This window comes from Nematostella vectensis, chromosome 2, assembly GCF_932526225.1.
Source record: "Nematostella vectensis chromosome 2, jaNemVect1.1, whole genome shotgun sequence".
Classification (NCBI taxonomy): Eukaryota; Metazoa; Cnidaria; class Anthozoa; order Actiniaria; family Edwardsiidae; genus Nematostella; species Nematostella vectensis.
Window position 1 is genome coordinate 14,503,569 of NC_064035.1, and position 10,764 is coordinate 14,514,332.

General features: G+C 39.6%; 2 protein-coding genes across 2 annotated transcripts; one reads left to right on the top strand and one right to left on the bottom strand.

Moving 5' to 3' along the window:
- Positions 1-56: 56 nt before the first annotated feature.
- Positions 57-5,911, bottom strand: LOC5521716 (speckle-type POZ protein). The gene is made up of 7 exons (XM_032367051.2): positions 5,755-5,911; positions 3,786-3,994; positions 3,229-3,380; positions 2,434-2,561; positions 1,526-1,882; positions 1,118-1,260; positions 57-582 (listed from the first exon to the last, which is right to left on the bottom strand). The coding sequence occupies exons 2-7, from the start codon at positions 3,947-3,949 to the stop codon at positions 435-437; spliced, it is 1,092 nt and encodes a 363-aa protein (XP_032222942.1). The 5' UTR covers positions 3,950-3,994; positions 5,755-5,911; the 3' UTR covers positions 57-434.
- A 397-nt stretch (positions 5,912-6,308) lies between these two features.
- Positions 6,309-10,434, top strand: LOC5521806 (tetraspanin-31-B). Its single transcript, XM_032367052.2, has 5 exons — positions 6,309-6,521; positions 7,633-7,800; positions 8,293-8,514; positions 8,761-8,898; positions 9,571-10,434. The coding sequence occupies exons 1-5, from the start codon at positions 6,441-6,443 to the stop codon at positions 9,643-9,645; spliced, it is 684 nt and encodes a 227-aa protein (XP_032222943.1). The 5' UTR covers positions 6,309-6,440; the 3' UTR covers positions 9,646-10,434.
- The last annotated feature ends 330 nt before the right edge of the window (positions 10,435-10,764 follow it).

Genomic DNA, 10,764 nt, shown 5'->3' on the forward strand with positions numbered 1-10,764 from the left:
GGGGTTTGTTGGTTTAACATTGGTTATTGATGTGCTTCTAAACCACCCAGAACATCTCAATTGTTTTTATTTTATTGGTAACACTTATTCACGCATTTTTCTACAAAGAATGGTAGGCCCGATAACCACCCGAATATATACATTACCGCATAAAATATTAGGGAACCTTGAATATCATTACAATATTTGCCTAGTTTGTTAATATAAATTATATTATTCAAGACTACTACGGACGCGTTTCCAGTCGACAATTGAGGCTGTTTCCACACATTTTGGGAATAATGGGGAAAACAAGACGAATCACCCGTCTCAGTTTTTCTTGCCATTATCCCCATAGCCTCATTTCACTGTAATATGGCCACCACACCCATGCGAGCGTTTTAGCGCCACCAGACTGGAAACGAGTCCGTAGAAAATATATCGCGGGAACGTGGCTATGATGTCTTTTGTCTCTTGCGTGGCGGGCCAATCATGGGTGTCTGTGTAGAGGCGAGGAACGCCTTGAAGACTTCTGCTATCAAGTGGGCGTGGTCGCACACGAGGGTTTTCCAGCCCGTAGAGTCCATTACGTCTGTTGCATGGCTATTGGATCAGGACGAAGTATTAATCAAGGACAGTATAATACAGGTGCCTCAATATATTAGTACTCGGTATAATAGCGGTCGATATAACCCGGTAAAGTATGTGGACAATCAGATTTCTAATATAACGAAGCAATTCCGCCCGTTGCCACATAATCACATCGAGGTTTCACTACTTCTAAATGTTTAATGGCTCCTGGTTGCCAGCCAAAGGGTTAAACGGCTGCCCCGTTCCCAGGCGTTCTCGTGAAGGAGCCACAAAAACAAACACTACAAATTATGCCCTCAAAGAGGGAAAGTGCTCGCGCAATAAGATCTAATTGAGCGTAGTAATAAATGCATAAAAGGAAGTTCCCATAATGTATTTCTGCTTTAGAAAGCTCCCATGATCCATTTCGATAAAAGAAATGCATGATGCATTTCGGTCAAATAAAGTTCCTAGGCGCTCCCGTTTTCGAGATCTTAACGCGCCCGTGAGCATGGTGGGGTAAATGCGCAGAGAGTTCCGTGGCGCAGGCGGAGAGTGAGGTGCTTACCTGTTGACAAAGTCAAGCGCTTGTGATTTGAGCTGTGTCGCGTTATGCATGTCTGCGAGGATCAAGACGTCGCACACATTTTCGACCGTCAAGTTGGAGCAGAGCACGTCTTCGCACATCACTTTTAACCTCTCCAGGTCATACTGTGGCCAAAAAAGGGCAAGGCGTTAGAAAGTGACGCGTGCGGGACGTAAAAACAGCAGGCGCGTACCCTAGGTTTCAGAGGCTTTCGCACCGCCGAAAACCCGGGAGTACGAGGAGAGGGCGAACGAATGCCGACAACAGACAGACTACGCAGGGTAGCACGCGCGCTCAGTTAGGTAAAAAATCAAGTGGTGAGCATACATCGCATGTTAAGTGGTCCTTTATTACGTCCACTTCAAGTGTTTTACTAATGAACAAGCCTACCTTGTCAGCTGCGGCGAGTAGGTCATCGGCCATGCCCTGGATCTGTGGCGTGTTACCCGTGTAAACGAACTTTAGCATTTCTTGGAACACGTCTGGGTCAATGTCGAGGATTTCCACGCGTCCTTTCCGGCTCTCTTCCATCTCATGCTCGAACATGGCGCTGAAGACGGGCGATCGCGCGGCCAGGATGGCTTTATGAGCCTTGAACTCCCGCCCTCCCGCTATTAAAACCGTGTCGCTGAATGTTGCATTGTCGAGTAAATTTCCCATGTGACTAGAGAGACGGCATTCGGGCACTTTTAGCGCTGCGGAGTGCGATGAGCCCGATACATTTACAGAGTCCCCTTCTACACTAACCTGCGAAAGAAAGGTGCATTCATATTTTTGTTAGATGAGGTCCAGGGAGGCTTCCCCTTATAATGGCACCATGGCATCTAGACATCCAAGGAGGTTGTTTAAAACTACGAAAGTGTTGAAACCCAAGGGCTGCTTTACCGCCCTAAACCGCCCCAAAGTGGATTTCCTTATTGCAACAAGAGAATTACTACACAATTTGAAACCCTGGGAATTTCAGAGGTGTATAAACCTGGCTCTTCACACTGGGACTGTGAATCTCTCGCCTTCTCGATTAAGGAACCCATTCCAGTTTCTTTTCGCTCTTCATTAATTGAACTTGTACTGGAAAACTTAAAAGGACCACTGGGGACACTGGCCAATGAAACCATTCCAGTGATGACAGTGGCTACACACTGGAACACCTTTGTGGTTATAAGCTATGTGAAGCAGTCCATATCTATAAACTTTGTGGTAGGTGCTATACAAAAACAGCAATGACGTTTACATAATAAAGCTGCATATACGCATTGACATAATTCTGAAACGCCTAGTTGTGTTGCTATGTTACTAACCTCACAGAATAATGTAAGAGTGTCGTTTGGTAATAAACCATTAGCTTCATCTAATAGAAAATCTCTTCTGATGAATTTCTTAAAGCCCCAGTCTTTGCCTTGCACAAATCTGTATGCTCTTTGACTCTCTGAAACAACGAGGCCGTCACAACATCAAGAATAGGAAGCTTGAGTCATACTTTTACTTAGGCTAAGTTCATATGCTGTGTTATCCATGCACCGTATTCATTGCAAATACTGTACATGCAAATTAATTGAGTTGATTGTTTCATCTTTATTTGCATGCATTGAATATGGCTAATGTATAATAAGACATTTGAACCTACAATCCCTGTCAAAACTGTTGACACTTTTTTCGCAAAATCGGTACCGCTTTTCGTGCGTTTGGGTGCATAAGATTAACGACTCGTTAAGCACATTCTTTTTTCCCCTGCCCCTCGAACCAATGTTGTTTACTAAGGCCTGGAACTCAACCATCACATACTAACGATAGGTGCTCAACATTGGCATGGGGGGAAGGGGGGGCATTTATTTGTGTGTCACACAAATAATATGCCAGACATGGGATTTTGTGAAGGTGTAGCCTAATCAGTGAATGGGTCAACTAGTTTTGGTGGCGGATTGTAGCCTTAATTGGACATTTATATCGGATATGGTTTGTTTGTCCTTTGTTAAGGTGTCATTTACTACAGTACCAGAAAGCATGGAACATTTCAGCAGGTGCTACCTTAAATTATTCTAATGTTGTCTCTCTGCTAAATCTTCAGTTCACTATTAAACAGGAGGTACACTCACCCATAGCTTTGGTCTCTTCTCTGTTAGCATTCAGTATAGAGAATTTAAACTTGGCTCTCACTTCACTCTTGTTACACAGTAATAGTAAAAGATATAGCGATAGATAGTCTTTGCTTTCTTCATCCAGACCTCTTGGATTCACTCTCAAACACCTGATTCCAAAAGTCATGGAATATGCAAGTTAATGATTTAATTGGCCTTGAGTGTGTAGACTGCAAAAAATGTTGTTGCAATCACACAAAATGTTATTTGTTATTTCTTTTTACAAAAAGTATGTTGTTATTTAAAAAGCCCATTTACCAGCACATTGGCTGTATAATGTGGGTCATACAAACGCTTTTTGCTGCCAAGCACAAGCACCAAATGTTGAACGGTGGGTGAATCTAAAAGTTGTTTTTTACTTCCCACTGCAAGTACTGTAACCAATTGCAGATGTTTGTTGGTCGATGGTTTGTGATTGAATTTATATTCTTTAGTTGAATTTAGAAACATCTACTCACAAAATGTGGCTGTTGGGTTGTAAACTATGTTCTATGTAACTACTACAAGGCACTTACCATTTCATTTTATCATTAGCACCAGCTGAGAATGTCGAACTTTTTAGAGTCTCCCCCATCTCCTCTCTACAGAAACTAAAGTTGTTGATTGTCCACATGTATGAGAACTTGATGACCTTGATCTGTGTGTAGCACCAGTTCTCAGCGACAGGAGTGGAGGACATCCTTGCCGACTGCTGCGTGCAACTTGCTTCAGCCAGCTTTTTGCCCTTCAACAATAAGGACAGGAGACATGAAAACATTCAACTTTCACTTTTAATTATGCTGGGTACCATCAAACACACTGTGTAATTATGTACAAGTTAAATTATTGTTTATATATAGATACATTTGTTTGAGTGTTTTTTTTTTAGGTTCACACCTTTAACACAACAGTATTCTTAGCAGATGTTGGTAAGAATATGCAGACAATATAAAAAAAGCGAGCTGCACTTAATGAAATCTAGTTGTGGATGGATGGTGACTGGAATGCTAGTATATAAACAGGACCATATAAAGTGTCTAGCTAAGACAGGTGTCTAGCTAAGATAAGGGAAGCAGTAATCATTACACTGCTATGTCTTTCCACCATGTTTTAAAATCCATCTTAATCAATGCTCATAATACTATCGGCATTGTGAATTTGAATTAAAGCAAAACTTTGTGTGGATCAGCGTTTTTTTTGGGAGGGAATGAGGGAATCAGCGGATTCGATGACCGTATTCACCCCTGCCCTCTTGAAACCTGCTTGTGCAGTATCACTCTCTGTACAATCCATTTACTTAATTTCAGGGAAGGCCAATTGTTGACACCTGATTCTGAATTGATAGAGCATTCATGCCTGCATAACAGTGCACCTTAGGATATCTAAATTACAATAAAAGGTTATACTGTAGACTACTTCATGGGTTGAAAATTAATGACCTGCCTAATATGGACAGCATGTGTTAACTAAAGGACCTGTGACCAACACCTGTTGGTCTCTCTGAGCATAGACATTGTGTATAAAGTGATTTAATACGCCTTAAACAAATTGCCTGCTAAATCTATCAGTCAGTTGTACTTACAGGTTTTTGACATTTCATCAGGATATAACCGGATAAGACTTGAAAAAACCCTTATTTATCTAAATATCATGCTATATCTTAAGTAGAATGATGGTTTAGCTTGGAGTCCCTAGGAGCTAGTTTATTCTATGTTTGTCATTTACAAAATTTGATTAATGGCCGCACAATCATTTTCCGCGCATAGCACATTAACCATTTACACCATGTTTGAAAAAGCAACCCCTCTTTCGCTTGCATTGTCGTCTTCCATTCAGTATACGGCCTAGCGAAAAACGTCTTAAAAGCCTAGTTAATCTCCTAAAACGTTAAGCATTGTCATGCAGGCGAATATAAAAACGACAGCAAATCGTCCGCCAATAATCGACTTTACAACTCCGACCGAAGCACGTTAAATCAATGAGGCCGTGGGTCACATTTGTGATGGCCATAGAGGCTCTGTTTCTTGTGAGCACCAAATCACTCACACAGCCAGTATACCTTCTAGCCTATAACTAATCTAAATTGCAATTATATTCAGCTGGACAAATATATTTATTGTGATAAACCTTTTCAGCAATGAGTGAAGTCTGGATGGGATTGAGGACGTAAAACGTGGATTGAGCGCGACAGAACAATAACCCCACGAAATTCCAATAACATCATCGTATCGCCTGCACACACACCGTACAACGGGCGACTTTAGCAAACGTCCAAAACTCGACAAAGAAATTTAGAAGCTTACTCAGAGCGGCTTCTGCACTATGTTCTTCCGGGCTTTCGCCGTTTTTGTTTTTTGAACTGCAACACTAAGCTAAGGAATGATAACTTTTGGAGCGGTGGCAACCAATTATAAGAAAGCGAGCGTACTCGCTTTTACCGGAACTCGGCAACTCGCTCAGAGAAAACACCATTCCGGGAGAAATCAAAGCTCCGTTCGGTCTTACCTTGGTAGAAGCGATGACTAAAATGTTGGCGAGTCTCGATTGAGACTTAGTCCTTCAAGAGGAACTTCAAAAAGCAGAAAAAGAAGAAAAGAAAAAAGTTCTTTCTCAGACTCGAAGTGCAGCCCCGGTGCTGGAGCTGTTTCTTGTGTTTATCAAGGTCGAATTGCGGATTCTGATTGGTCGAGATTCGCAGGAAACCGAACAAATTCTTACAAAGTGTCGGATTTGTCGGCGGCCAATAATGTAACGGCGGTTGTTATTGGTCAACGCAAGCTAACGGAAGTGAATTGAACGCCATCAAATGAAGCAGTAAAATTGAATCTCTTCCTTTACCTGAGGCTATAAGAATTTAGATTAACTTATCCATGTCTACTCCCATTATAAAAAAAAATCGACGTACGTCTTTTTAATCAAATATTTTTTTTGTTAAAATGTATAGTCACATTTGGTCTGTCTGTGGAGTTTTTGTCATTACATCGCAGTATTTGATTGGCTAAGAATCACTTCCTCTTTTCTTTATAAGACAAAATAGATGATTGGTCCATTTGCCTGAAATAATGTCATTTGTACAGGGTCTTGGTAGCCATGTTGAAATAAATCGCCGAACATGTGACGATTTAGTAGAGATCGTAGCACCTTTCAAACCAAACTTCTGCCGATAAGTGAATCCTTGAAGACTCTGTAAAATGAGATGCCCTTGGGTATGCTCTGGCTTTGCTTTCACGTGTTACAAGCAAGCTTTGATAGCTCTAAATATCGTATATTTGGTAAGCATTATGACATAGCGCCTCATAGCACCATACTATTGTGTGTTCGTCTTGACTTGTTATTGTTTTTCCCTTCAATTTTGTCTATTCAGCAAAAAACGAGTAGCATTGAGAACGTGATACAAAAGACTATTATTACCTGTACTTCGGCTTAGCTGTTTATTTTGATTAAATTAGCCGTAGATAAGAAGATAAAAATTGCGTTAATGAACTAGTCATTTGTTTCCACTGCCCCCCCCCCCCACCCCTCCAAGCTGGGGAAGTAAAAACATATGGTTAAATTATGCCATTTTCATTCATGGAGCATCTTGCTAGGTCATTATCTAATTCTACTGAGGTAATAAATGGTAAAAAAGTAACCAAGTCTCAAAGTGTGCCAAAACACATTTGTGACCCGGCAAGAGTCATACACCCAGGGGGGGGGGGGGGGGGGGGGACTGATAGGAATGCATATATTTTTAGGGGTCAAAATTGGGCCTCAGGTATTTTTAGGGGGTATCAGAGAAAAAATAGGATTTTCTTTTAGAAATGGTATTTTTAATGCTTCTGAGGTATTTTTAGGGTAGCAATTTTTGGTGTGCAGGTATTTTTTGGGGGTATTTTTTTAATTTCCCGATAAGCATCCCTATCACTTTTACCCTGAAGACCCCCCAAAATAATAATTCGGAAGAATAATGTCTATAGAAATTCATTGGAATATTCTTAAAGGCTTTCTTCTAACAAGAAAAAAGTTATCATCCCCTTTAATTGCGGACATGCATTTACTTGAGTAGGGTGGCCAATCAAAATGCAGGTAAATTCAATTGCTCAAATTTGTGTTCCAAAGCCAATGCAAGTCAGTGTGAATTGGTGGCTAAATGCAACACATGTTGTCAGTAAGCTGCAGTTACTTTTGATATGGTGAACACTGGCTAGTTCACATATGTTGAAGGCCTGTACATTTGGGTCTGGTACATAAGTGTAAGATAATCAATTGTTCGCTAGACCCTGAATATTGAATTTCCAGCTTCAATGCCACAGTTGCACTAAATATCTGTAAGCCAGCCTTGAGGTAGAATGTGAGTGCGTGGAAAATTCTATTTTAATTGATCATGATAATGCCTCTCCACAGGTTGTTGGTCTTGTCCTCATCATTATCCCGCTGTACTCTGAAGTCAGTTCCGTCTTTACAAGTTGGCCTATTATTGGTGGCACAGTAGCGTGTGGAGTGTTTATCATAGCTGTTGCATTAGCTGGTCTTTATGGTTCTTGTAAACACCACCAGATCATTCTTTTCTTTGTATCCTTTATAAATTAATTGACCATTATGTCATTTCAATTTCTTTAGACTTTGAGATAGTGGTTGCTAAATTTTGTCTGAAATACTTACAGATGTGAAAGCAACAAAGAAAGAAAGGAGACTGGTGCTGGCCTCAGGCGCAGGGACTCTGAAGTATTTTGAAATGTGGAGGGGCTGGCCATTGGAAAAAATACAGAAAAACATGTTTTAAGTAATTCTTTTTGGAATTATTATTTTTTCTTTTTAGCCCAAAAAGTGGTGGGGCTGCGGCACCCCCAGCTCCTCCCCCTCCACAGTGCCTGAAAAGGGAGGGGCATTATTAAAAAATTAACACTGTTCAGAGGGGTTGGGCTTAATGGAGAGAGGGCGATACAAAAAGGTTGTTCCCATTGATTGGCAAAACAGTGCAGGGGAAACTGGTTAATTTGTAATAAGGTCTTTATGTATTTCTGTAGGAATTTTTTTGATGTAAAAGTCCTTGATTTATTGCAGTACATGGCTATCCTGGTCCTCATCTTCATAATCTTATTCTCAATATCAGTAGCTGCACTTTCTATGAGCTCCTCTCAGGAAAAGCTACTTCTGGAAAAGGGTTGGGCTCATCTCAGTCCAAAAAGTAGAACAGAGGTGCAAAAAATAAGCAACTGCTGTGGACTAGAAAACATGAACATTACCGATCCCTCTTCACCAGGTGGACATCCGACTTGTGCTGAGGTATAAGTTTATGTCATTTTAGAAAAGCTTGGGAAAATGGTTTTTGAAATCCTCTCAACCCTAACCAAACCCTGTTAAATTTTTTAGTTGGTTAATTTAATAATTGTTGTGAAATTGGCATGCTTATTCAGAGAAAATCCCTGGCTACAACCCCAAGCAATCTCTCACTCTTTATTTATAACCTCAAGTAACTCACCAGTATGTTCTACTCATTCACTCTTTTCTCTTTTTTTTTATCTTTTGTAGCTTGATTGTTGCAGTCAAACCAAAACATACAGTTGCCCAAAGAGCTGCCAAACTTGCTTTAGTGTCCTTAAAACACAGGGTCTGGAAGATCTGAAGAAAGAAGTTGGAGGAGTTGGACTATTCTTCAGTTTTACACTGGTAATGCCATTTTATTAGTTGTAGTTACACACATTGTGGTGTTAGGGACTAACAGTATTGCTGGTACTGTTCCAGATTTTATATTGGATAGGTTCCCCAGAGGCCCCCTTCCCTTCACACACACCCACATTGAATTTATTATCTATGGTAAAGTGACCTTAGTTAATAACTGCTCAAAGCAAAATGAATGCAACAATTATGGTCGGGCTATTTTTTAGCTGAATTGACAAAAAACAAAGTACTGAAAATAGATACCACCCACCTCCCCTATTTCAATTTTTTTAAATCCATTAAAGTGGTATTGAAGCTTTTCAACAGTGCTTTGGGGTCCCATCCGTTGTTCCTTTTCACTGTGCTAGTCCTAATACAAGTTGATATCTGCTTGTATTTTTCATGGAAAATATGGCTTTAAGCATATTGGGATGCCCTTAGGACATCAGTCAATTGGGGCATAATCGACTGCTGTGCTTACGGATATCAGCAAGCAAAGGTGGATTCATAGAGGTTTTACAGAGCTCTCTGACTTTATTATATGAAATGGTTAAACTCTTTTCCTTTTTTTTATGTCTTTACTTTAAAATTTTGATATTTCCCCATCAATAAGTTTAGTGCACCATCATTTTCTAGCCACAGTACTTATAACAATTTCTATATAATATTTGTTGTTTTCAGTTTATTGGGGTTTATGCTGGATTTCGATTCAGACATCTCAAGGACCCTCGAGCAAATCCAAGCGCCTTCTTGTGAAGCTCTCTCAGTGGCTTGTCAATAAACTGTCACAAACGACACCTGAAGTATTAAGGCTGTAACTAAATTAACATTTGACAATTATGCAAAATACAGTATTATATAAGGTAGGTTATAGTCCATTATTTAGAATGAACAAAGTTGATCTTACTTCTAGTTGAGGGCTTAAGGTTTTCCCAAAAATATTTGTAAAATAAATAAGAAGGTGAATCGTTACAAGCTTATTTGCATCAGAATAGTGGCGCGAGATGCAATCTATTCTAGATTATGCACGTTTTTGTCTGTTGTAATGTTTTTGCGTCTCCCGCCACTATTCTGATGTAAATAAGTTTGTAACAATTCACCTTCTTCAGTCTGCCCTGAAGAAGTCTTATTAAAGACTTTCGTCTTTAAGGCAGAGTCAAATTCCAGTTTTTGGTGTATTGTATTCATTCTTCTGGTTCATGAACACAACTATTTGGATGCTTTGTATTTGTGCTATGAAAGTATAATATGCCTAAGGTATCAGAAACAACACACCCTAATATAACAAATAGACTCAAAGCCCCTCTCATCCACCTCCTTTTATCAAACTCATGATCTGATTTTTTTTCATCTGTGTCACAGTTAGTGATGATTGTTAGTGATGATGGTTGGTGACATGATTCTTATCCATGCATGTAATCCTGTGCACCTGGAATTTGTTTATTTGATTTTGTATTTTACAGCTGTAATTATTAAAAAATGGTTATTGTTGTGATTTTTGAAGTACCAAAAAATATATTGCCAATAAAGGTACAAAAGCACACATTTGTCTTGCAAGTAGTATCAGTAGTACTTGTCAAATATTCTTTACTGTTGTTTTCTTGATGTCTGTATGGTGCCCCCTCCTCTTCCCTCCCAATTGCAAGCATGTAAGCGCAAGCATTGAGTTAATGACAATCAGATTGAGATTGGGTTTTCTTTTATTGTGAACTTTATGTAAAATACAATAATAAATACTTTGTATATTTATTCGTAGCCTCTAAAAATATTTGATATTAATATTCTACTTTGTTACCAATAGAAATACAACTATTACTATCACTAGGTAACGACACCTTCTGGCCAATATGAATTGAGTTACTGATGGGTATTCTC

Bases quoted from the DNA above. Each gene is read 5' to 3' on its own strand.
- LOC5521716 (XM_032367051.2), bottom strand. From the start codon at position 3,949: ATGTCCTCCACTCCTGTCGCTGAGAACTGGTGCTACACACAGATCAAG. The intron at 1,883-2,433 runs GTTAGTAACATA...TTTCTTTCGCAG, and splicing joins CTCTTACATTATTCTGTGAG to GTTAGTGTAGAAGGGGACTC. The intron at 1,261-1,525 runs GTAGGCTTGTTC...TTTTGGCCACAG, and splicing joins TACTCGCCGCAGCTGACAAG to TATGACCTGGAGAGGTTAAA.
- LOC5521806 (XM_032367052.2), top strand. From the start codon at position 6,441: ATGAGATGCCCTTGGGTATGCTCTGGCTTTGCTTTCACGTGTTACAAG. The intron at 6,522-7,632 runs GTAAGCATTATG...GCCTCTCCACAG, and splicing joins CTCTAAATATCGTATATTTG to GTTGTTGGTCTTGTCCTCAT. The intron at 8,899-9,570 runs GTAATGCCATTT...TGTTGTTTTCAG, and splicing joins TATTCTTCAGTTTTACACTG to TTTATTGGGGTTTATGCTGG.